Source organism: Phasianus colchicus, chromosome 5 (genome assembly GCF_987193195.1).
Source record: "Phasianus colchicus chromosome 5, bPhaCol1.hap1.1, whole genome shotgun sequence".
Lineage (NCBI taxonomy): Eukaryota > Metazoa > Chordata > Aves > Galliformes > Phasianidae > Phasianus > Phasianus colchicus.
Genome location: NC_143440.1, coordinates 10,476,290 through 10,504,039, shown reverse-complemented (window position 1 = coordinate 10,504,039; position 27,750 = coordinate 10,476,290). Strand labels below are relative to the sequence as shown.

The 27,750-nt window shown below is 40.0% G+C and overlaps 1 protein-coding gene across 6 annotated transcripts in view; it reads right to left on the bottom strand.

Annotated features, from left to right (window-relative positions):
* DENND5A (DENN domain containing 5A) overlaps positions 1-27,750 on the bottom strand; it is a 59,657-nt gene extending 31,907 nt beyond the window's left edge. For 2 of the 6 annotated variants that reach the window (XM_031614118.2, XM_031614119.2), the window contains exons 1-5: positions 27,525-27,748; positions 11,473-11,544; positions 10,763-10,872; positions 9,375-10,035; positions 1,913-2,100 (exon numbers count right to left, since the gene is read on the bottom strand). In XM_031614118.2, the coding sequence (XP_031469978.1) occupies positions 1,913-2,100; positions 9,375-10,035; positions 10,763-10,872; positions 11,473-11,544; positions 27,525-27,633 (1,140 nt within the window). In that variant the 5' untranslated portion in view covers positions 27,634-27,748. Of the gene's footprint in view, positions 1-1,912; positions 2,101-9,374; positions 10,036-10,762; positions 10,873-11,472; positions 11,545-27,524 lie in introns of all 6 variants that reach the window. The other 4 variants (XM_031614117.2, XM_031614120.2, XM_090140458.1 and 1 more) reach the window with 4 other exon arrangements.

The following is a 27,750-nucleotide window of genomic DNA, read 5'->3' as shown; positions in this document are numbered from 1 at the left end:
AAGAGGGAGTGAGCAAATAACCATGTGGTGCTCAACCACCTGCAGAATTAAACCAAAACACAGCCTACAGTACTAAAGACTTCACCAGTTAGCAAGAACTTAGCAGTGACTTTTCCAAACAAAGCCTTGTACATAACTGTCAGAGCTCACTCCCAGAGGGAGGCTTCAGAAGGACCAGTTTACATTCTGCAATAAATCCCATTACACAGGCACACTCCACTGAACGTCACTACATTCAAAGTTTTGTAAATACATAGTAAACAAAAACAATAGTGTTTTCATGGCAAGAACATACATTACTCTGATATTATGCCAGTACAAAAAGTGAAGGAGAAAAAGAAACTAAGATATTTATAAAGACTTGAATTTTGATAGAAAAACAACAATCTGAAAATAAATTTTCTTTTGAACTTGCCAGGAAAAACAAATACCATCAGCATATGGATTTGAGTAAAAAGAGCAATGTTGGCATGGTGACCAGACTGGAGGCTCACAGAAATATCTAGTCTTTAATCTCACACAGCTTTTTTAAGAAGTTTATGTCAAGCTATGTTGCAGCACTGTCTGATAATGAAACAGAAAAAGGGGACAAGAAAGTAACAGCCACCACTGAAAAATCTTCTCTCTTCTACACTTCTGCTTTTCCAGTAATTCAAATGATAAGAGAAGCAAACAGACAACCAGATAGAGAGACAGATTATAGGCACTAGCAGGATTTTTGATGCAGATTTTCCATAACTTACTCAGCCCATTCCCTGTGAAATTATGCCTACACTTAGCAAGCAGACTCTAGCAAGGGCCAGATCTCTGTTGTTGACAATTCTCGTAGTACAAGGTTTCCACAGGGCTATCTGATGGAGCTGTCCAGCTCCTTCACAAAGACAGGAAAATTATACTACAGCATTCATCATTTGCTATTTACTGAAGCAAATAAACCATTCAGTGATACTTTATGAGAAAAGTCATTCTGACGACTGATAGTACAGCCTGACAGGCACCTGACATGCTTCCCACAGATGGTTATCAGCTCCTGTAGGAACTTTCTTTGCTATCTCAGGTAGCACACACCTTCTCCTGGCCCCTTGATCTTCATAACCAGATATTAAGGTTTCTCCTGGCAAGTCCTTAAAATGAATATTTGTGAAATAGGATATAATAAATAAAAATAACCTTTAAGTGGTTTTAATGTATTCCCAGTCTCATGTTTGAGTAGCAGAACCTTCACAAGCCATTTGCTTCATTTATACAATGGCTGTTGTTAACACAGCCACACTACAAGGAAGAACTCCCTGAGCATTATCTCAATTAAAACCAATTGACTTAAGTCGATGTCAACATTTTGCTGCAGACTGAATTCTATGTTCAAAGGAAAAACTTAAATAGTTTTGGTGCAGGTATGTGAGCAGCTGGATCTAGGTAAGACAATCTAACTCAAAAGTGCAGCAGAGAGAAACCCAGCTTAATCCTACACAACTAACAACCAGCTTCAGCACAGCACTGAGACCAGTGCATCACAGAAGCAGCATGGCCTTTTGTCCATAGCCAGTAAGGTCACACTGCACTTTCCTGCATTTTCTAGCACAATAGGACAAAGTTTTACACCAGAAAAACATTCTTTCTGTAACCTCACAGCAAAAACACATGCAAAACTCCAGTCTCACTTTAACAGGAAATGTAATTTCAAAACAAGGTGGGGTTTTTTTGTTTGTTGTTTTTTGTTGTTGTTTTTTTTTTTAATCAATTTCATTGGTTTGCTGTAGCAGCTCCAAAAAATTAAATAAGATCTATGCCAAATCATCACCAGCTGGAATTTCAAAATGGCTGTTACAATTAACACCAGTATTTCGGCTCATCCTTCACTTCTCTCATTATTATGTACAACATTTAATGAATTGATCCAAGTTCTTCTCACCTCTTGAGGAAGCTCCAGCTTAGACCTGTCATCCAGTCCATTGGAGTGCAAGCCCATCAGATAAGGGACAGGAGCATCTAGAAAGTGAAGGAGCGATGCAGGAAGGATAGGAACATACACATGCTGCCACTGAAATGGAAACATTAGTGCTGTAATGGTCTCTGCCACAGTCATCAGTCTCTGATAATCTGAAAAAGAGAAAGAAAAAAAAATTTCACAAACATATTTAAGTACATGAAACTGAAGAAATGAGAACTTGCTTTAAAACAGAAACCACAGAACCTGGTATTAGCTGAGCAGCATTTTTAATGGAAGCCTACACTTGTGCACCCAAGCAGATTTTGCTGAAACAGCACCACAAAGTGGGTCAATTCTAGAAGTCATGCAGAAATGAGCAAATTAAGTATTTACACCCATTAAGTCACTCTACGCTACCTAAACCAGGGTTACAAACAGGAAAACCACTCTGAGTCTGGAATCTGTATTGTAATTGGCTAAGAAATACAGTGGAAGTTATTTTATTCTCTCTGTGCTTATGGCTTTCTATGGGAGCCTTGGATGAAAACCAACGCATCTGGTATCTCTCAGATAAACATTTTTTAAGAGTGTTTAAACGTCTATAAAGCATGCTGTATAGTAGCCAATCCAACAGTGGGACTGAAATAACTGTAAAAAATAAAAGGGATCAGCTTCATTTATCCTTTGCAATATGTGGCCAAAGTCTCAATTCAACATATAAATAACTCATTTCCTTGTACAATTTCCCAGCAGTGCTAAGTGCACCTGTGCACCATGCATACCAAAAGATCTTTTTTGTTCAGCAGCTGGTGTCTAGAGCAGTTAACACTGCAGTATTCTGGGCCAAAACCTCCTCCTCCTCCTCTTTCATACCATGGAATCATCTCTAATGGGTTGCAATATCTATGCACTGTAAATGAGGCAACACCAGATGAACTCAGAGCATGTGTTCTAACACAAACAACTACTAAAACATTCATAATACAGTCAAGCAGCCTGGCTGTAGTCAAGCATGGCTGGAAAGACCATAAAACAAGTTCAGAAGACTATGACAGTTCTTATCTTCAGTCAAATTATAAATACAGTACAAACCATAAACAAAGGATGCCTTTCGCATGATACTGCAATAATATCAAGTTCCAGTCAGAAAGTGGGGGCAGAGCAAATAGGAGAGAGGAGAAAATAAGTATCCTTAATACGTGCCTGTGACAGAGGGGAAGGTCTTCTAACACATTCATAAAATTAAGAACAACAAAAAATTGCAAAAAACACTTGAACACAACGGTCCAGATGCTGAGATTTCTGAAGTTGTTACACTGCTGCATAGTGAAAATGAAAAAGAATACCAGCTCTAAACAAGCAGAGAAAAACAGTTCCTGGCAATTGTGATTAGTTGTGTTAGAAAGTAAATGTGTAGAATCTGCAGTCTGCAAAGTTGCTGAGGAAACTCTGAAGAACTCAGTGCAGGCTTTGCCAATGCCAGTCATCATTCTGTAATCCAGGCTTTTGATTTTCATTTTCAGATCAAGTTATGAGAGTGGAAAAGGTACACGTGTAAAGCTTACTGTCACTGCCCCACACCAAATGTACTCTACAGAGCTTAAATCAAAATGAGCTAGCATGGTTAAAAAAGTTGCTACAAAATAAATACATAAATAAAATACCTGAAGTATGTTAGGGAACAGCTTGATGAACCAGCAGCACGACCCTACTCTGCCTGACACCAATTCCTGCCTGAACAGTTATTTATTAGTTCACAGCTTTAATCACAGCCTCAACTGCAAAGAAGTGATGAATTAACAATTAGCTTTGGGAAGAAGAATCTATTCCATACCCTATTTTCTCCACTGTTAAACTTTAAAGTAGCTAGAAATGCACAAAGATTCCAGCTGGTTCATATTCAGCTTGTTTACCCAGAAGAACAAATCTCAGAATAGAAACAGTGTTTTCCTACTACACAAAAACACTCTGTCTAATTCTGCTGGCTAATTTTAATACAACTTCTCTCTCCATCAAGCCAACGTTCTCTAGGCATTATGCACATCAAGAGCTGTTGGCAAAAGGACAAAGGCAAGAAACGTGCAAACAAAGCAAAATAACCTAGATGTTTTCTTAAGTTAGACCTATCCAGAGAGGGTGTGGTGCTTTATTTGTTTTGTAAAAAGAAAAAAAAAAAGGAAAAATCAGCACCAGAGCACTACAGATGATTTAAATATCTATTTCTTTAAAAAAAAAAAAAAAAAAGGAAGTGCTCCAGCAGTGGTGTTACTTTCACTCTTGTTTTTGAAACCAGAATATTTTTTTCTGGTGCAAATCCACATTGTTTTTCTTATTATTATTTTTAGTAGTATGACCACTTGTTTTAAGAACACAGATTAGGTGTGATTTCCTCTTTCAGCCAATTGCTGCATGTAAAGACCTCTTAAAGTGCTTTACTGAAGCTATTTACACCACTACCTGTGTCTATAGCATCTAGACATTTTTGTTGATCTGTAACGGACAAGAAAACTGAGGAAAAAGAAGGAAATTGATCTTGGATCTGGAAAGAGAGGAGAAGGGAAGAAGTTCTCTACTCTGCCCTGGTAAGGCCTCATCTGGAGTACTGTGTCCAGTTCTGGGCTCCCCAGTACAAAAAAGACAGGGACCTCTTGGAAAGAGTCCAGCAGAGGGCCACAAAGATGGTGAAAGGCCTGGAGCATCCCCCCTGTGAAGAAAGGCTGAGTGAACTGGGTCTGTTTAGCTTTGAGAAGAGAAGGCTGAGAGGAGACCTGATCCAGGTCTATAAATATCTAAGGTGTGGGGGGCAAAGTGGCGAGGCCAGACTCTTTTCAGTGGTATGTGGAGACAGGACAAGGGGAAATGGCCAAAAACTGAAGCACAGGAAGTTCCGCACCAATGTGTGCAAGAACTTCTTTATGGTGAGGTGACGGAGCACTGGAACAGGCTGCCCAGGGAGGTTGTGGAGTCTCCTTCTCTGGAAATATTCAAGACCCGCCTGGATGCCTATGTGTGTGACCTGGTGTAGGGATCCTGCTTTGGCAGGGGGGTTGGACTCGATGATCTCTGGAGGTCCCTTCCAACCCCTACAATTCTGTGATTCTGTGATTCTAAGAATCGTAATTTCAACTATTCTTTCTCACATCCTACCAGAGAGATGTCCATGAGGACCTACAGAAATCCTCTGACTTCATCCAATTGAAAACAGTTAAGCAGTTAAACACTCTGAAATAGTTTCTCCTTCTAATCTTCAAAGATGGCAGTGAAATATTGCTATATTTGTCAAGTAATTTTTCCCTTCCCCTTACCACTCCCATTCTGTTATTTTAAAGCAGAGTTGCCCTTAAAAAAGGAGGACCACTACCACAGATGAGTTGAGATCTTCAGAAAGTATTTGAATAAACCAGAAGGATGTGCAATTGAACAAGATTCAACCTCTTCTTAACCTGAAGAGGAGCAGAAGGTGAAAAGTTAAATATGCAGTCATTATAGGCAAGTGACATGCAATGCAGTTGAGCCATCAGAATAAAGCACTGCCAGAACCTAGAGCTCCCCTTAAGCACAGTACAAAAGAAATATTTTCCAAAAAATTCTTCTGAGATATTCAGTATGTCAGACTCTTGAGATAAAGCATGCATGCATTTTTCAATTGGGCTTTTTACTTAAACAAACAAAAGTAACTGCGGAAAGAGAGAATTGTGGTAAGGAGAAGCAATGGATCAAAGAACTTCTAATTCATGTTCACTTCTATGTCTGACAGAACACAGAACCTTTTTTCAGGCTGAATAAAGATGCCTGCATCAAGCAGCCCATTTCTTAAATTACTTTAGACATAAGAAAATGTCTTTCTGGAGTCAACTAATATGAGACTCGTAATGCAAAGAAATTAAACCAGTACCTTAAATCTTCACAGAGAACATCATTTTAAAGCAAGTGAAGTAAAGGGGATGAACAATTCAAAGTCAAAGCAATCAAATAAACTTTCACTTGAAAATGGCAACAGCCAGCAAATATCCAGAAAAATAAAGCTGAGCAAGATCGTCTGTGGCAGTGGTGCATCATATTTCTCATTTTATTGTTTTCAACTGCTTAAAAAAGCCTCCTCCAAGCAGATTTCACAGCTTTCTGAATAGTATGCACTGAGTTCAGACAAGCACGAGGTGCTATATAATAGAGATAAGAACTAAATCCATTTCACAGAATCAACAGCAACATAAACTGCAGGAATGCAAACCAGCTCCTGTAGTGTAATCTAGTGAGAGCACAGCTAAAGCTCCCCTTCAGCACCACTGTCTTTTGGTGCTGCTGCCCAAACTCCATGGTTCAGTACTAGCTTCAGGTTCTTCATCATCTCAAAAGCACCTGAGTTCCTCTAGTGCATTCCAAAGTGGGAGAGGCAACTCTCCCAAGTCGACATCCATATCAAGGAACTCATTCTCTACGTTTGGCTTACACTGGTCACAAACACACAGGCTGTGCCAGTGTAGTAGGACAAAGGAAGAATTTCCAGAAGCATGAATTCAGAAACATGTCCAAGGAATCTCAAAGCAGAACACACTCACTGTCAAGTGAAGTTGCTCCTGTTCCAAGGACTGCCAGCAACTGAAAGCACTACAGAACTTGTTTCAGAAATGAATGCATCTGCCTCCAAAGTCATCGAAGAAAAAATAAAGGTGGGAGAAGAAGTCAGTCTCACAAGGAAACCCTCTTATACTGCTCTAAACCTAAATCCATCCAACACACGCAGCAATCTCATCTGACCTAGAACAACGAGAAGGGATTCTCTCTCAACTGTCACAGTTTTAAGCACCAAGAGATCTACAAAGGCCACAAGACAATGAAAAAATTAACATTTATATTCACAAAGACAACTAGACCTCATGCTGCTGCTCACGCAAGAACAATGGCAAACTCTTTACAAAAGTTCAAGCAATTTTCAATTCCTCTCGGAACTGAACACACCTGTATCTACATTCAATGTACCCTTTCTTGCAATCAGAAAGAAAAAAGTTAGTTAACCACACAGAATGTATTAGGAGAATATTCCAGTTAAAAGAAAATAAAGTAAAAGAAGGAAACTAATTGGTAAGGGTACAGACAATCAGAACCTCGGTCAGGTGTGTCATTTTTTCTACTGATAACACTCTCCTAAGCATCAAGGAAAGTAATCATTCTACTAAACCAATTTTCTACTTCACTGCCATATAAAAGAAAAAAAGAATATCTTGGTTAGAAAATACATAAGAAATTACAGGGAGAAAAGGTTTATTTTCTAGAATTTCAAAATACTTCCCAATCTCACAAAATTAAGTCTTTATTAAAAGCATTGTAGAAAAGTCTTGAACTTGAGTGCTAGCAGCTCCTTCAGTATTCACTAACTTTTGTTATTACCCACTAGTAGCTTTAATGATGTTCTCAGTGTTAGCAAAATGCTTCAAGAGAGCAAGAAAAAAAGAGCCTGAGATTTGATTTCTCAGAAAATACATGCTTATATTTCAAAAACTACAATTCTGTTACTGAGAAGGCATGATTTTACCAAAACTGATGGCAAAAATACTAACAAATAACTCAAGATACTTTTTGACTATAAGGCCTTTCTACCAGAAGTTATCAGTGAAAACTTGATAGACTGAAACAAGACGCTTCTGTAAGGCATAAAGAAACCCAACTAAGACAAAACTTAAGGTAAGGCAAGGAGCAGGAGAAAGAACTGTCATAAAGATCAGATCCAGAGCTACTGGTCTTTCATTCAGTAAGTCCTCTCTCTTGATTTCCATACATCTGTGTGTGCAATCCACATCCCAGAGCTTTTTTTAAGCTATGCTAATTAATGACTAATGAGACGCTTGGAAAGAGCCAAAGGGGACAAACATGTTGAGCCCATCAATATGACCTTGGAAACATAACCTGAAATACAGAAGATTAGTCTGCAAGCACACCAAGTTCCAGCCCAGGGCAAGTGATACTCTAGAAAAGATACAGGGAATGCTGTTCCAATGCTGTGACACGTGCATTACTCTTCTTGCTGTGCTTTCAGCTGGTGAGACACACATACACATCTGCCACACAACAGCTCCAGCACAACTACAGGCCTACTTGACCACCATCTTCAGATGGAAGAGTTTGCGTTAAAATTTCTGCCTGTGAGACAGAATGTCCACATAAACAAACACTCCCTAAATACGTTGTTGGTTTTTTTGTTTGATTGCTTGGGTTTTTTGGGTTGTTTTTGTTGGGGTTTTATTTTGACTGTATTTGAATGAAGATATAGTTTTTCTCTGGCAAGTTAACGTTTATACAATACAACAACAACATAAGTTGTTGAGTCTTGCTACAATTAAACACCTTTGATCCACATACACAGTGAATTGTTCTTTGGCTTTAATCTATGCACACATCTCAACACACATAAACATCTTTATTTCATGCTTCAAGAAATTTGTTAATAACAGCAGGATATATTTTAAAAATACTTGACATTTGTTTTCCACATAATTCAGTGACAGCAAATATTGAAAACAGACTTCAGTAACACCATAGGCTACCCTAGGATTCAGCTTAGGGTCTTCTAGGCTTCTTTGCCACTACTATAAAACAGTGTTCAAATGCAAACCATCTACTTCAATCCATACCATTAGTTCAAAACCACCTATCCAAAATGTCAGTCCTAATATCAAAGGGAAGTAGAAAAAATTATTTTCTGGTGTAATTCCACATGTATTGTTCTAGAGTTACAGAATTTAGAGGAAAAAAAGCCCAGTGTTCGCAGACTTTAATACAGCTTAGTTCTATCTACCCACTTAAAAGCAAGCTTTATCTCAAGCTTTATCTACAAGACATCAGCTGAAGACATCAGCAATAACTGTTTCAGGCCTTAAAAGAAATTCAAATTTTAAATTCTGGCAAACACAACTTTCTCAGGTAATTTTATTTCAAAATAACTACTGAAATGTGACTCAGGTACTAAAAGAGAAAATTATATTTGTACTATGAATTATTCTTCAAAGTCCTTCAAAGTTTACTATGCCTCTTCTCAAAATACACACACAATTTGGCAGAGATGGGAGGGAAAAATCAGCTAAGCAATTACATGGGAAAAAGCATATTACTCTAACAATAGAACACTTCCAGAAACAACAATAAATGGGACAGTCAGTCCATGACTGCAGGAGATTATGTGAAGGCCTCAGGGTTTAAACTGAGGTGTCTAGAAATAGGAACCAAAGAAATGCTCTCTGTAATTTGAGATTTTTTCTTGACATTAATACCTGCATATAGATTAGTCTTACTGCATTAGCACTCTAATGCCACTTTAATGCAGCTACTCTGGTTTCTGTGTTTTCTTTTATTTTGTTTCCATTTTGCTTTTTTTTTTAAGCATTCCAGAAATGAAGAATCCTTATGCCAGAACAACTATCAGACAAGAAAACAAAAAGGAAGTACTCACGCTGTGAATAAAGCAGTATCTGAAATTCCAAGAGTGCACAGGTAAAGAGTTGAACCACATTTTCGACTCCAAGCAACTCAAATACTTCTTTAACTGGGAAATCAAATAACGGTAGTTCATTGGTGCTTGGCCTCTGGCAGATAATTGGTCCATAAACACCTGAAAATTTTAATGACCTTCCTGCTGGAGGAAGAGGAACCTCATAGAGAATATTGTAGATGTAGCTTTCTAAAGGTAGAGGTGGTGGCTGAGGCGAAGTCACTGCTTGGTGAAGTTGTTCTAGTACTTTCTTACAAGCTTTCATGAAAGACATGGGAGTAATCAAACAAATGCACTTTGAGACATAGAGCGTGTCTCTGCTAATGTCATACGAGTTAAAACGCTGTAGCTTTGAAATAGAAGTGCCGTTGCAGTCTCCAGTGCTGCTGCAGCTATCTTTATCATTTGTGGGTGGAGTATGAAGAATGTCATATTCAGCATTGTGCATATGATACAATGTCTGCATCGCACTGCAGATCTGCTTGCTAGTAACTTCCTCAAAAAACGTGAGAGAAAATCCAAATGTCCGTGAGCCATCTTCACGAGTAATAATAAAAGAGTGAAACTGAGGTTCTCTAGAATCTGCTTGTGTCTTGAAAGCAAGTCCTTTAGGCATACACAGCTGTAAATAAAAACAAAGAGGGGGGGGGGGGGAGGAGGAGATAATATTAACACTTTTTTCTCTCCCCCCACTTTAGAAGAATTTGATAAAACAGAATCTAGAACCCACAAGCTGGCATCACATTTCATATTAAAATTGCATTAAGTAATACATCTCTGTACAATACAATAATACAGATCCAAATTAAAAAAACTAAAGGAATACTTCAAAAGGACTTTATGTTGTTTCTATTAAGGGCCATAACCAGTTTGTTACAAGTCTCTATAGAAATAAAATAAAGTTTAAACTCGCATGAAGAAAAGTATTTTCTTCATTAAGACCAGAAACTTGACAAAGAAAAGTAATAATTTTGGTCTAAAATAAGAAACTACACTGTATTCCATTAAACAGTACTATTATGCACAAGGGAGATTCATCAACCACATACTAATTTATTTCTCCACCAATTCTCTAGAATGTAACAGAAGAAGTTGTAAAGAACAAAAAACTGTTCTAGAAACATATTGTTTATATATTTTAAACTTAATTTCCTTTAAAGAATATCCCAATTAAATGAAAAAATCTTTTGAGGCTGCACAATTTAGAGCATTTCATGGTATTTTTTTTCCAGTCTATAATAGACTTTGCAGTGCAACTTTTTTTTTTGTCAAGGAAAATAAAAGCAAATGCCTTCAATTGTTAAGGTAGGTTTCTGCCTTAAAAGCAAGAGCCATTAAGTGATACTGACCATTCCCACTGCATCCTGGTCAAAAGGGTTCCATTCAACATTCTCAGGATAGCGGGCAAGAACTTTGGACTTAAATGTGCGTCTTAACGGAGTCTGATCAAAGTTCTCCCCTGAAAGTGGAAGAAAGATAAAGATGTAAACACATCATTCTCTTTTTAAGCTCTAACAAAGCCATAAAGCAGGACATCAGCAGGTACACGTGAGAATAAGTGAATTATACACACACACTCCTTTTAAGAGAAACAGAAAATGCAAGACAGTTAGTCAGCATAAAACCATATTGCAGATATTAGCAAGGACTGGCACTGTAACATTTCTATGTTAAATATCTGTGCTTTTCCTTAAGTGTATCTTCAGATTGTGATTATGTCAACAATTCTCCAAATTACTCTTCAGTTATTTCAGATTCTCATTATAGTATAGCTAAAGCTTAAGCTTCGTGGATTTTCGTTACAGAAGAAAAGCACAAATAGACAAGAGGCAAAGATGATGCAGGTTTAACATAAACAGATGTAGCGTCACTTAGTTTCTTCTTCAAGACTTAGGGGAAAAAGGATGTACATTGTCTATGACAAAAAGTTAGCTGTGAAAAGAGAGCTTAGAGTGTTAAAAGATCAAGAACCAAGTAAGCGCCCATGAAGAGAGGGTATCAGGAGAACAGAAAATTGTGTTTGTTCTGTTTTTAAATTTCCCCACGCATTTTCCTTTACCTTCTGTTGCACTTGAAATGAAACGGCTGGCACCATCTCGGGTTTTAGAGGCCTGTATATACTGGCATAAAGCTATATAACAAATAAAAACAACACCGCATTATAAATTTCATACTGTCGACTGTAACTATGTAGCTAACACACCAGTAAACAACACGTACGTATTCTATACTGAATTAGCATGCATAACAATTAATCTACTCTCCTAATATGTTTTCTACACATATACAACCTTATAAGTTTCACATTTCATATAGGTATTTCTTGAATATGTCACAGCAGCTCCCAGTTCCTGTGTGCACAACCACAACAGCAACACAGCAATAGTAATTACTCTGACAAACGGCAGTTTTACATGTTAAAATATAAAATAGTCCCAAAGAGCACACAATGAAATTAACTCCAGCGACAAGACCATTCCAAGGCCTACAGAGGTATACAGATTTAAGCAGCACGGTTCTAATTTTTAATAGCCATACTAAAGACTGGCTGACACAGCCTCTTAAATTTCCACTAAAGTAATGAATGTCCATTGTGAAACCATTCTAACCCCACAGTCATGCTTCCAATTTTGTGTTCACTAAGAGAAAAAGAGAAAACAAAGGAAAAGAAAACTACATAACTGCAGATCTTAAAAATAAGCTTTGCTATCTTACTAGAATACAATTAGCTAAGCAATCATGCAGCTGCTGGCAGCTGCACTAACAATCAGTCAGAATTGCATGAAATCATACAATTTAAATAAATCAAACTATTTCAGCAACACCTGCAAAAGAGAAAACACTCTTCAACTCCTCACTTATTTTCTTACATGCTACAATTACATGGCAATAGAAATTGATTTTAGAATTGATTGGGTTTGTTCTATACTTCGACAGTAATATTCTATTTCATTTAAAAACTGAGTTTTAAATGAAATAGAATCTTTAGTCAGTTACTTCCACAAAGTAGCCATACAGAGATAGTTATAACTGTCTACAGACAATGAAGACCCTAGTAAACACACCCCACTTTCGTAAAGAAAACTTCATTTCCATCATATGCTTAGAAGTCGTCTAAAGACAACCAAGTTAACAAGTCGCCTAACTTTGGATTTGGTTTTAAGTCCACCTTAACTATTACCTCAAACAGGGATCTCGCCCTGAATCAGGACCTAGGACAGGTCTCACGGTACCTAAGCTACTCATATGTTTCGTTCATCTCCATTTTTTTTAGCACTGAAGTTAAAGATTGTCGTTTGTCTTTTTTTTTTTTTTTTTTTTTTTTCTCCTTTTTGGCTGAAAAGCAAAAGGGCAACTGATTTTCATTAAAAAGAAAAAAGAAAATGTACCTGAGTGGTTTTATATTACTTGGTTCAATAATATCATTGCTGAAAGAGAAATGAATGGCTACTGGGGGAATTAAGAAACACGTATATAGACAGGGGTAGTTAGGGGAAACAAATCTAATACAACTTCCCTGAAATACAGCCTTCTTGAAAAAGAGCAGAATCAACGACACAGAACACTTACTAACAGCATCTATGCAAGAGCTAAAAAACAAACGTAGAAGATGAAAATAAGGGTTTAGAGAAACTTCCAGTCTCCAAGAAATAAGTCAGGATGTTTAACCCACCTACTGTTTTCCACATTTACATCTGTGCAGATGATATAATGTCAGCCTTTTTTTTTTTTTTTTTATAAGTGAGGAAAAACCTCATTTACTAAGCAAGTTTGTTTTCCTTCCCCCATATAATTAAACAAGTAAATATCCGAAAGTGAAGTTTTTTTTCCTGAGCTTGGAAACCACACGACAATTACCGGACTCACCTACATGCAAGATCATGCATATTTTTGAAAGAATGAGACTATTTCTGGAATAAAAATGTATGATCAATAGTGAAAAAACATATGATGCTGCTCTTCCTTTACAATCATCAAAAAAAAAACAAACCCGCAAAAATGGATGCTAAACTACTTTAAAAAGCTTTTCCTCATATTCCCCCAAAACACACTATCTCTAAGACACATCTACATTTTTTAGAATTAAAAATCAGTCTAAAACATAATGTAAGTACTAAAACTGGTTTCTGGAAACCCACCTTGTCTTTGGAAGTAAATCCTGATCGAGACAGAAGCATACATAATAAAACAAACCGCTGGACCTTCAGAATGAGCAAAGCTGAATTCAAGTGATTCTGATAGGGAAGGAAACTCAAGCGACAACTCACCAGCACCATCTGTAAATTTCTACCCTGGAACAGAAAGTTGATCTATGCAACTCCACGACACTGAGCAGCCTATTTTCTTGCTGTTACAACCAATGAGAACCTGAGCTCCAGCAGGCTACTAGGTTCCCCTTCACCTCCCTCACTGAACAGCTCGCAGTTACCACTAGGCATCCAACCACACACATACACATACACAAATGCTTTACTTCAGTGTCCAAATCCAATTAACTCTTAATTCCTAAACTTATGACCAGTTAGAAACTTCTCAGCTTCTCACATACGCTTCTTGCTCCAGCAAAGCACCAACTGCAGCACATTTCCAGTAGGCAAAAACAGCCCAAGGTTTCAAGATTTGTCTCTATGTGAATTGAACATCGGATTATTTTAGTAATCACTGAAAGCATTTTGATTAAACTCTGGATAACAAAACATTTTAATGCAGGAGGAAGAAAAACATCAGAAATTAACAGTTTTATTTTAAAACTGAGAATATAAAAATGCAAAAGAAATTGATAAAAATTATGTATCCCGCAAGTGTTAGAGTGAGTCAAGTTATCACACTGAACTCAATCAAAGGACTGCCATCATCAGATTCTGCTTCTCATAAAATTCCTCTCCTTAAAGGATACTGGCCTATGTGTCTGTAATCCGGGCTTCCTAATTACAAGCACATTAGAATAGCCACACGCCCTAAATATTTTACATTTGGGCTAAGTACTGCACCCAGTTTGAGTGACACTGCAATTAGCTGCCTAATACTGACTGTAACGTGTATCACAATGCAGATTTGCAGCTGGCTCCACTCCTCTTACTGACGTGACTTCTCGAGCAGAAGACAGATGTGTCTGAAGTAGGACTTACCAACTCAAAAAACATGATATACTATGGAACACAGCATTGCTTTGGATGTACCCATAAAACCATGTCTACCAATGGAAACTGCTTCCACAAAATCATACAGTGGGACAAAGGGTTATTGAAAGTAGAGCCAAGCATAGAGATCTTCACTAACCTGCAAGATGCTATCTACCAAGCTTTCCTCAACTTTGAGATGGAGCAAAAAGAGGAGTCAACCCTGAACTCGACTCATTCTTGATTTACCCTGAGAAAGAATTGATTCACTGCCTTCATATTCCTCTTCAGGAAAAAAGTCCTCCCAACACAGTAATAATAATAATAAAGGTTAGGTCATCCAACTTCTGGGTTCAGTTACTCATGACTTCCCTCCAGTACATAAACTATCAGACATTTACTTTAAGTGAAGAACTTAAAATTTCAAATTCTCCATAAAACAAAAAACAGAGACAAGTCTCTTGAACTGCTGGAAATTCAAACTGAAATTCCTATCACCAAAGACAAACACCCCTTGCTTCTTTCCCTTCTTTTTTGACTATGCCACTCGCAATGTTCTGTTTGCAAGCTGAATGGAGGGGAAGACAATTCATGGCTGCTGTCACTGTTACTAGATGCATATAAACATGCCAAGTTGAAGAATCATCTTCACACGCTGTCATGGAATAAGGCTACAGCTGAATCGAAACTGTTAACACATATGTTGTACACCAAAGCCATGTCTGCCAAACATACAATTTCTTCCAGGTAGCTTACAGCAAAAGAAGCAATACACATTTAAGTGGATTGTTTCTTAAACTGTCCTTGTTGAGAAAGGACAAACTGGATCAAAAAATTCTAGGGATATATATATATTTTTTTTTTAAGCTGAACCATAGGTTTTTATATATACTATCAATTCATCATTTGGATTCAGTTTTTAGAATATGACTGCAATGCTACAACGCCTAAAAAATAAACAACCATTCAAGGCTAAGAACTACACAGAAATCTTTCCCTGAATACTGGCTTGGAAAAAAAAAAAGTCTCTGAACAGATATTAAAGAGGTAGAACTGTCAGTTTTCCTGCTGCAGCAGTAAAGAACAACTCAGAAGCAGCTATCCTAGTTACTACAAGTGCCTGACAGAAGAACTGAATGGTCACGCAACACTGGTTTTCAAGAATTGTTAATACTGCCACCTTCGTTTGTTCGCTGAGCCTGCTGACCTGCTCAAAATAATTATAAAACAAAGCTCTACTGATTCTTATTAAGCAGTTTGCTGCCCTTATCATGCTAAGCAGCTTGTTTCTTTAAATTCCTGTGATATAGCCTGCTATTCATTCAACCCACTGAGTTTCAATGTACGTTTACCGCATAAGTGACATCCTTTAATGGAAAATTATACTGGAGATGGTAAGCAATCAGAACAAAACAGCTATATTTTCCACATAAGGACACTCTCATTTAAGCATACACAGCCTGTACATGAATGTCTTACGGCAATCAACATAAAGCAGATTAACCACAAAACAGTTCATATTACTGTAACTAAACAAATGAATAAGAATAATGGCAATCTACATTAGCAACAGCAATTATGAACCACACATTTTGGGAAGCTTTCCTGAGTTAAGCAGCACACTAGAGAAATGGAAGTTAGGATTCAAGAGTCCCTAGAGAACCTATAACCATACCATTTACCTCTTCATTTCCTATCTCACAGCTTAAAGAGTCTTGCAATGGTGAGACCCATCGCAGGTTGCACAGGGTAAGGGCTTAAGATCAGGTTGGCCACGACAGCCAAAGAGTCGGAGTTTCCGAAGAGTGGACTGCAAATCAGAAGTCAGCCAACACAGGGATACAAGCAGTGCATGGATTATAAACACCATCTAGAGAACAGCCTAGCTGCCTTAATACTGCATCTCCACTGTGCTTTGAAAGAGCCCTCCAGAAACCAGCCTAGAGGATCAACTCGGTACATATACATATACACATGCATATATGAATAACGTGTTTTGTTAATTCTATTCTGCTTAATAAAAAATGCATTAAAGCACATATAGTAACATTTCCACTCAGGTGAAAATGCATATCATATAACGTTTTTAAGTGCATCTTTCTCATTCTTGGCTTTTGGATGAAAACAGAGTAACTGCAGTAACATGCCTGTCATGGGGCACAACACATATGAAAAAGTCCAAATTGTTTGCAAAAATGCAGGAATGGAAGCATTCCATAACACATTTAGAATGAAGCTAATCTAAAACCAGCAGCTGCTGTCACAAATGGCAGTAGGATCCCCAGTTCAGCCAACAATCATCTTCTCAGTACACATAATGAGGTTACAGATACAAAGACATTTTTCTGGAAAGAATGTTATCTTTAGAAATCCCGTTTACCAAGCATAAAAATCACTCCAGCTCTAAAATCACTGGTCCAAGTCTAAATAAAAATAGCTGGCTGGTAAAATAGTGTGTATATAGCTGGAATCCATGCTGCAGAAGAGATGAAAGAGTAGAACAAATCAGAGAAATTGGAGGCAAGACTGATGGGTAGCAGAGGATAAGCAGAGGGAGGAAGAGGTAGTATGTACCCTGGTGCCAGACAGCCAATAGTTGATCTGGTTACATTGCAAAATACAGGTGCTAAAAATGCATGTAGACATGCAAAGACAGTAATGTCAAGAACCAATGTCTTAAAATTAAAGCAAAAGCAGTTCTATTAAAAATAAGACTATTTCCAAGCCTTAAGAGAAAAAAAAAAAATGGGAAAAAAACTGTAACTTATCTATATGGCCCGCATCATACCAGATGTGAAATTAGATGGCAATTCTACTGATCCATTCTAGCCCTTCAAAAAATGAACAAGAAATAAAAAGCAGAAAGCTCAGACTTAACCTCTGGAGAGCAGTACCATTCTAACTTATTCCCAGAGGTGGGTGGCTGAACTTCAGGGATTCCCACCTAGCAAATGGCATTAGGATGAAACACAGGCTACACAGAAACTGGCCACTCTAAGATATGCTCTCAGAAACACAGAAATAGATGCTTTCTATCACAAGAATGAACTGTCAGGAGTCCACATTGTAATGTTAATGAAAAGTAATTTCAATGCATAGCTAGAGAGCTATTAATATACCAATAACTAGCCACTGTTTCAAAAGAATGGAAATAAAGAAATACCTTTCTCTGGTTCCTTCTTTAACAAATGCTGATCTACATGTAACTACAAAACCCTACAAACTAGGAAATAAACAGTGAAAGTTTGGCAGACTAAGGTAAGAAAGTCACTGAATGAGAATTCATGGAATAAAAACCACGATTCAAGGAAAGATGCAGCTGCAAGATCTGTAAGCAAACAGTCACTCCATTAGCAGACAAATGCCTTCAGATTATGACTTGCTTCCTTCCTTCCAGCTCCTTCTTCCTGAGCAGAACCACATGTATTTCCCATCAGAGGATTCCATTACACAGAAAAGCTCTTTCTTGGATATACCCTGAAAAGAACTCGTCTCTTTTATGCTGAAACACACTAACCTACTGTCCTGCACTTCTACCCCCTCCTCCCCTCGCTGCTGGCAAGACCATCAGACACAGTGCAAGCTGAATTGATGGCTAGACTAGTTAATTTATTGCTCAAACTGGGATTTTTAACTGTTTTGAAAATGGTTTGAATTATTTATGAGAAAAATCTTCAGGATCACTTTTTTTTTTTTTTTTTTTTTTTTGCAGTGTTGCTGCTTCATGAATTGGAATAAGAGGTTTCACATCCACTGTATGCAGTGGATCAGGGGTTTTGCCCATTGTCTGTAAGGGCTGTTATTTCTTAGGACTTGGAAGAAATCTACAACCAACAACACTCACAGCTCTGACTCCCTCCAAAGACTCCTTTATGCAAGTTAAAAGGTTCTGCTTTGGCTGAGAAAAGAGTTCAAAGGCAAAGGAAGTCCTCTGTCTGCCTTTCTAAAACAAAGGTAGAAACGTGTGTTAGGGACACACTACTCTCTATTTAAGTGTAATTGAAATGTAGGTTGGGTGGAGTGCCATCCTTCAGCTGTTAAAAAAAAAAAAGATTTTATTTAGAGGAAGCAGAGAGAAGAAAAGAATAACCAGTGCAATTAAAGGCTTCTATGTGTTTTTTTTTGCCTGTTTGTCATCCAAGGAACCCAAGCTTGCTCCTTATCCCAATCCCATGAAAAAACACTCCTTTCAAGCACACAATCTATATTTCAACATTCAATGAACAATATACTTCTTTCTCTTCTTTCTCCTGCAGCCACCGGAAAGATGAGAAGGACAAAAAGACAGGTTAATTCCAGATCTGTTGACTGGAAAAGATACTTTTGTTTTCTTGGTTTCTTTTTCTTTTCAGTTTTTCAACAACTGTGACACAAAGAACCTCACTGTGCACTGAAATAAAAAAAAAATAAGTTACTGGATATTTGGTGTAAATGTCACTGGATACAAATAATATCTTGACCATCCATTCCTTCAGTGGCAAATATTCTTCTAAGCCCTCTATGACAAATGAAAATGAGAAATTTATAGATTCCCACTTGTAATTTAAGTCATTCATCCAGTTGATAACAAAACACACTGCCACACTTACTCTGGAACACTGTCAGAAACGCCAGCAATAATTTTAAAGCAACAAAGAACAGTTGAGAACATCTACATTTTGTGACTGCAAGCTCCGAAAATGAATATCTTTCCTTTTTCTGGTACAGTTTCCAGGAAGGTGGGAAGAAGTGGGCCAAGGAAGTGGCAGAAGAAACTATCAAGAATCCAAGGCAGCTTTTTACAAGTTAAAGAAGAAAATCCCCAGCTCGTATCTTTAAAAGCATCCTAAGTTGTTTTTTTTTTTTTTTTTTGCTTGTTTGTTTTAAGAGAAATACTGCATACGCAGCACAGGACAGTCAGATGGACATGATGCATTTAAACTAAGACTGCCTAAGTTTTCAAGGAACTGTTCTTAATAATGAAAACCTTTTACAAGACTTTTTTTTTTCCTGCATTAGCCAGAGCAAAAAGACAGAAGGACCTTTTGCTCTGTTTTCAACTAAACAACAGAAGCAGCATTCAAAATTACAATAACGGGCGTGTTCTCACCCACAGCAGGGAGCAGGGCTGTGCTTCTATTACAGAACAAAGCTGAAATGCGTGCAAAAGAAGATACTAAGAAACAAAAAGAATGGCCTATCTTCAGAATAGAACAGAATTCATCTACATGTACTATAAAATGGAAGAGACCAGCAGAGTCAGGTTCTTCACAGAACCAGATCCTGAATGAACTTCCATGGGAGAGGTGAACACTGACAGCTACCTAATGCTCCGTGCATGCAATGAACATGCAGTCCTAGAAGCAACCTCACAGAGCGCAAGTAACACATCCTCTGGAATACAAAACCCTTAGAGCTCAAGGTCAGGTCAGTTCTGCAAATTGTTCCATGTGGATTTCAGACTGAAGATCTTTTCTGACTATAACCCCCACTGGTGCTGTGTTTCACGGCAACATACTAGAATCACAGAATGGCCAGGGTTGGAAGGGACCTCACGGATCATGAATCTCCAACCCCCCTGCCACAGGCAGGGCCACCACAATTAATACTAGACCAGGTCACCTTAGTGCCCCATCCAATCTGGCCTTGAATACCTCCAGGGACGGGGCATCCACAACCTCTCTGGGCAGCTGTTCCAGCACCTCACCACTCTCTCTGTAAAGAATTTGCTAGTTCAGTCAATGGCTGTGTACTGCCAACCTCTTCCCTCGTTCCAGGGTCTGGTGCTCCCTGGAACCTGCTACAGCCATCCATGTCCCACCAAACTAGCCAGTCCTTGTGCAAGGCACACGACTGCAGTAAGGACAGAAGATGGGAGACCACAGCAGCCTACAGTTAAGATTGGCCTGGGCTGCCACAAAATCTCCATCAGACTTTTTCTCAGAAATGATGCTGATAAATAGAAATTTTACCACTCCCCAGTGAAACTGCAGAGTTAGGTCTCCCACGTTTCAACCTCTCAGACCACCCACATAAGTGAGTTGGAAAGGGACATGACATTCCCATGCTGGTTAGAGCTGGTATTGAAACTTCTCCCTGAAGTAATACTCAGGGTAGTGCAGTCATTTAGTGCTGGGCTTGGAAAACAAACCCAGGACATAACAGTGGTAAGGGAGTTTGCTGAAAATAGCAAGTCAAGGAGAAATAAGTAATATATGCAAATAGTAGACAGTTGCAAAAAATAAGGGTCATGAAGGTCAGAAGCAACATACAGCACAGTACAGTACATTGCAGCAACCTCAACGTTCCTCCCCCCTTCTTCCTGCGATTGTAAATACAAAGAGTAGCAAGTGCAGTTGCAAAAAGCGTTTCCTAAGCTCTCCTGAAGTCACGCTGGAAGAAAATTTGTCTCTGTGAGCCCACCTTGTTTCCTCACTCAGTTAAACAATGAGTGCTCTACACACAAATGAAAAAGTTGGTTAGGGGTGCCTTGTTATCAGACTGCAGATCACTTAACCACGGAATGCAATGAAGTTTCTCTCTCAAGGTATCTGAGGACTAATATAAATGATGCAATACAAAGGCATACGCTGTACCTGATTGCGGCAGATCATTAGATAAAGCAAATAAGACAATATTCTACACTTCCACGGAAAGGTTTGAAATTACAGGTGTCTTGTCCATCAAATAAGCAAAGAAGCATTTCTCTAGAAAGAATGAGAAAGAAACCTTTAGAAGAAGTACTCAAAATAAATTCTTCATCACTCATCAGTCTGTGTTTGAATGCTTGATCATTTCTCTGTGCAGTAATATTTTATGCCTCTTAGGGTTAGCATTCTAATTCACAGCAAACTCAACTAAATCACAAATCCAAAAGGCTTGTCAAGAAAGTCAGAGAGAATAATTACTGCACAACACACATCAGTAAGTCATTGTTTCTGACATTGTCACTTCACATGCATTACTTCTGCTACGTGAGCCCTGCAGGTCAGAGGGAATTCAAAAGAGAAGTATGAGAAAGCATTACCATGAACACTCAAGTAGAACATCACTTGCCCAAAAGGCAGATAAAAACACCTATAGCATTTTGGAATTACAGGATCAATAATTCAAAGATTTAGAAGAACTCTGCTTTATTATTTGCAAGTGGCAGAAGTGCCCAAAAAAATCTATGTAAGGTTTTCTTTATATAGCACTTCTCTTGCAGAAGAAACCACAAAGGAACACACACACAAAACAAAACAGAAAAGAGCAAAGGAACAGAAAATCTTAAAACTATTCATCTCTGTATGCCTTGCCTTACAGATGTGAAACTCCAATGCTTTAAAAAAAAAAAAAAAAAAGGTTTCAGAAGTCTGCCTTGTAAACTACATTCTTACAACACATTCTAAGCATCATTAGTCTACTCTGTAACTCTTCCCCTTCCTCCCACTTTCATTGAGACCCTTTATAAATAAGCTGACTCTGTAACTGAATAGTGGAGGATGGGAGAAGGAAGTGTTTCGGGATGTGGGGAAAGATTTTCTAAAGCAAACATGATAACCACACAGTTGGTGTTATAGAAATGTCACCTAATAAACCCCAACTTCAAATGCAGTGCAGCAAAGCACAGCTGCTTCCCCCTTACATCAGCTCTCCCATTCTTTATTCCACATATCAGCTACCCTAGCACGTCTGCCTCAGTTCCCAAAGAGACAAAAGATCTTTTTTGGCACTCAAACATGGCAAACAACTCGGGCTTCTTGGGAAAAGACAGAGGGGGCAGGGTGCGGTAGAATAAACTGTGATGTGGATTAAAGCATTCCACTTGTGCCGGTGTAAGCACAGCCAAAAGCTGTTGATACCTACTGCCCATCCACAGTGACCTGTGGGAGAACAGTGCAGGGTCCGAGCCCTGGTGCTGCTGGAGAGGGCTCCATAGAGCCAGTATTTCAGCCAGCAGCCTCAGAGGAGCAATGGAAGTGAAAAGCCTTCCTTCAGCCTTGGAGGGAATGCCCGAGGGAGGAGGTGCACTGTTAAGGAACTGTGCAATGCTTGTACTGGTGCCATCTATATTAGGGACAAAGAGAGGCAAAAGGAAAAGGAAGAAAACACTTCAGCTTATGGAGAAATCAAGCAGTGGCTCCTACCGACACGGTTTCTGCAGAGAGTGCTGGCACTATTGCTGCAGCAAAATGCGCTCACGCACTATTTAGCCAAGGAAACAGTGCTGTAGAACTTCACTGCAAAAACCACAGTGCACTCCAACCCCAAAATGCACTACTTAATTCCCAGAGATAAAGGTCCTAAAGAGGAAAATAAAAAATAAATAAAAAATAATAAATAAATAAATAAATAAAGCCAAACATCAGTCAGAAAGGGCTTTATTCTTGCTCTTCTTCTCCAGCCTTCCCTTCAGGCACTCCTGACAAGTATCTCTGAGGCAAACTGAAAATCTGCAACTACTTAAGTGTGTTGAACTTGCAGTCTAGCACAGGACCCAACAACAGCATTACTGCAGGAAACTGCTGTACCAATTCTGAACTACTATGTGGCATGCATTGGTTTATATATCTGAGCAATGCTCTCAATTACATCATCATATCCGTATCTTAAAACACTTCATACACGCTACCAAAAGGCAATATATGAAGGTAAGTTGACATCTTAAGCTGGAACCAAGCAAAATAGAAAAACAACGGCACTTCAATTACTGGCAGAGGGATGAGGTGAGACAACATTTCTCTTCTACTGGTGTGGAGAAATACTTGCTCTCATGTCAGTTTGTCAGATCCATTTTGAGTGTAGCTAAATAAATACCACCCATCGTCACTTAGAATTTCACACACCAGCACTAATAAAGCAGCTAGTGTCTCAGCACATACATGCGTTACTCCTGATCGGTCCCATGATGCTACATCATTGACATACACTGATCTTGCCTCAACACTGTTGGAAACAAAACGCAAGCAAAGAAAATTAAGGATATTTAAATATGTTATATTTCCAGAGAGTAAATAGAAAGTGAGTATGGATTCTGAAAAAGCACATTAGAAGTGCCTATAGGAAGGAGAAAGCCTGGACACAAGCCTTCACCAAACACCCGCTTGCAACTTCCTTCAAGAATGAAGCCCATCGTCAGACTGACAACTCAAAGCACTAAAACATAGATCTTGGTAAAAAAAACAGGAGTTTACCTATTGAAGAAATTCATCTTAGGACCGCTCCTTCTATGATCTGTTCAGACTGGGAAGAACAGCAGAAAGAAATATGGGTGACACACCAATCATTGGCATTGGTCTCCAGAATATTATTGGGTTTGGTTAGTTTTGTTGTTGTTGTTGTTGGGTTTTTTTTGGTTGGTTGGAGTTTTTTGTTCTTGTTTTTTGCAGTAATCTTGTTCATGAATCATCATCCTTCAGAAATTATAAGCATTTTCTTTCTCCAACTACATCTCTGTGTAATGCTGTTATTCCTGAAATAACTACTACCATCTTTACAATACAGCACTCACTACTATGAAGGCACGTGCAATACTGAAAGTAATGATGAGAATACAGCACTCAGGTATTCGTGTCTGAATTTCACATTATCTAAAGGCAACTTACATGTAAGTAATGCAACAGCAACTTCATCCACTGCTCTGCCACTACATAATAAACAAACTACTGGCAAGTGGTTGGTAAAGGTTAACGCCTCACAGAAGAGGAAAACAAAATCTTTAGAGAAAAAGAACGTGGAATAACAATTCCAACAGTTCAGTGCAGCACAAGTACTACTTTCACCACCACTCAGCTCTCATCTAAGCAATTCAACACAGAAGGGATTCCAGCAGAAGGACAAGGCACCACTTTGTTCTCCTCTCCAGGACACGCTCTTCAACAGAGATTAGGAAATCCCAGCATGATATTGCAGCATTATAAATTACAACACACAAAGATTGTTGGTAGTTGATGTATTTCATCATTTCTTTTCTGAAGAAGTATACATCCCAAAATATTGCACAGCACCTAAGAGATCTGTCATCACTTCCAGCACTTTGTCATCAACGTGAAACGTACCTCAACCCTCTCCAGTTCAGCACAGAAACTGCTGCTGGATGAAGTTTCAGTAAGCTCTAAGGCCCAGGAGCTGTATGTTTGTCTGTGGGTTTGTTCTACCTCCCTCTAGCAAAATTCTGCCTCCTGCTTCTAACAGGCCCCCTCCCCCCCACTAAGAACACGATTATCATGTTGAGAAAACCAGATAACCGCCTCACACCTGTGCATAGAAGAGCCCAAGCTATAGAAAACATCTTTAGCTCATGCTAACTAGGAAGCCCTACATATGCTATTTTTCATTATATCACAAGTAAGCAAACATCACTTTACACACTGATAGAAAATAATACGTGTGTATACATTTAGCATCAACTGCGCATTTTCCATCACTTAGGAAAAAAAATATCATGGCTGTGCTGTTTAGCAAGCTTCCAACGCACAAAGGAGAAAGGCTATCACAGGTATCTGCTCAAGCAGGAGCCAGACCGAGCATCAATCCTCACTCTTAGGCTCCACCGACAAGCCTGCAAGGAGGCCGCGTTACAAACAGCACGGCTGAGGGCCTGCAATGCCCACAGCCTCTCCAGCCGGGTGCCCTGCAGGCAGCACCCGGTGCCCGCAGTGCCCGGCAGCTCCCCGCTCCCTGCGGCGGGGCGGCGATGACATCATGCCGTGCAGGCTGCACACCGCAGCCCTGGTGCAGGGGAGCCCCGCGGGACCCGCAGCCTCAGCCGGCAGCCGGGGCTGCTGCCGCTCTCTCAACAATGGAAGCTTCGGAAGCAGATTGTCTCAAGAGAGCAAGGATTCGGGCCCTATTTTTCGGCACAGAAATAAGAAAAAAAAAAAACCAGCCACACAAAAAGCCCCACTCCACAATAAGCCTTTCATTCAAACAAGAAAACCTTCCAGGAAGTACAGAGTGTTTCAAAGCCTGACCCAAAACCCACTGAAACCAACAGAGGCCCTTTGCACATGTATCAGCGGGCACAGGAGGAGGCTATAACCTAAAAGATGATTTAGAAAGCATTATCAGTGCCACTACTGTGCATTATTAATAACACAACAAACTCAACAAAACGCACTGGAATTCTGGCAAGCTCTTCTGTTGGGACATTATCATAGAATGGCCTGGGTTGAAAAGGACCACAATGATCATCTAGTTTCAACCTCCCTGCCATGGGCAGGGTCACCAACCACCAGACCAGGCTGCGCCCAGAGCCACATCAAGCCTGACCTTGAATGTCTCCAGGGAATTATCAGCTTGTTCTCCTTCTCCTCATTCCTCCCTCTTCTTTTTTATTCTTAACCTGCTCCTCAAACACACACAGACCAGCCTCCTACATCACAACACACACACCTTATCACTGGCAGCACCATTAGATGGGGCAAAGTGGAGTGCAAGGTATCTCATGCTACAGCATCATAAGCTATAGGTGCAGTCCTTAACAGGGAAAGCAAATAGAGAACACCATGCTCCAGCCCTCACAATTGCAGATTCAAAGAGAATTACTAAAAAAAGGCACTGATGTCTTTTCCAGATCACTGTTTGATAGCCAGCTCAAAGCAACACCATGTCTTTGCATTTCATTACATGAGTTATTCACGTGCCCACTGAGATCAGAGACTACCAGCAAGCGTGCCATGCACTACATTACACAAGTAGACATATAGTAAATGAGTTATGACATTAACATTAGAAACTGTTTTTAATCTAGAAACTTTGCTCACTTACGATTTAATTCGGAAATAACAACAGAATCACCTATATCCTTCAAGGAAGTTATGCTGCGTTTTGTTCTCTTCTATTTCTTACACTGAATTGCTGGTATATTTTAAAAGGCCATTAAAGTGCAGACCATTACACTGTATAGGATCCTCAAACAGTAGCCTGCAGCTACTGTAACATACAGAAGGGTGAAGGTAAGGTCCTGCTCAGCATCAGGAACTGAGGAGAAATCGCCTTTCAAGTCATGAAAAGAAGAAAGTTATCATCATAGCCCGAACTGAGCAGAGTTCATTGCAAGAGATGAATTCCACAACATACATTTCACCCTACAAGAAACAGGCATTAATTCACACGGTGCTTTTAAGACAGATGCAAAACAAACACACATTATAAAACCAAGTTAGTTAAACAAATAAACACAATACAATCAAGGTAGTTAAACAACCAACCAACCAAATCATCGGTGGTTCTGAGCTCACACACTCAACCAAGCACTAAGGAGGCCAAGTTTTCACCATGGCAATGGTTCACCTTTCTGAACACGCAGCAATCCGACACAATTGCAGCCCGTGCAGCGAGGCCAAGGCTCACCCCAGGCACAGCCACAACAAAGGGCAGGTGGGCAGCCCTAAAGCAGGGCTTTGGCACTGCGCTGCAGGACGCTGCTGGCCCCAAACACACACACACACGTAGCACGTTCTCTAACAAAGCCAACCGTTCTTAACGCTATTTCTGATAAGTGCTGCAGAAAGAGAATCCGTATCCCACGTCGAGTCAAAAAATAGAACAGAGCAAGTAAAACAACCGTTACTTTCTCTCTAAAATCCAACCCCTCGTTGGAGGAGGAATTACCCAGAGCTCAGGTGCCTCACCAAAAGTTGGTGCGTGCCACCACGCTCCGGGAGGAGCGCGGCAGATCGCCGCTGAGGCCGAGATGCTCGCAAATAACAACTCCTCCCACCCCTCTCCTTGCACCCCTGCTTTCCCCACGCCGTTGGGAAGCGGCTCTCGGTCGCGTTCCGCGCGAAGTTCCGCACAGCTCCCACGGGCACCGCCGCGTTCCGAGCAGCCCCGCGGGCCCCGGCCGCCCGGACCGGGGGGCGCCCAAACCGGAGCCCCGCGCCGGCCCTCGCCCCGTGCCGCTGCCCCCCGCCGTGCCCGGGGCCGCGCGACGCGGCGCTGAGGGCCGCGGGTGGAGAACGGCGGGGCGGCCGCCCGCCGGCTGCGTCCCGGTAACGGCCGCCAACCCCCGCCCGCGGTCACTCACCGGAGAGCTCGTCCGGCTCCAGCCCGGTCTCGGTGTCCAGCCCGCAGATCACGAAGTAGTCGGCGAAGCGGCCGGGTGCCGAGGAGCCGCCCCCGCTGCCGCCGCTCATGCTGGAGCCCGAGGGGTGCGCGGGACTCAGGGGCTGCGGGGCCGGGCGGCGGCGGCGGGCAGCGGGGCTGCGCCAGCTGCGCCAGCTGCGGCGGCCGCCTCCATGATGGAGCGGAGC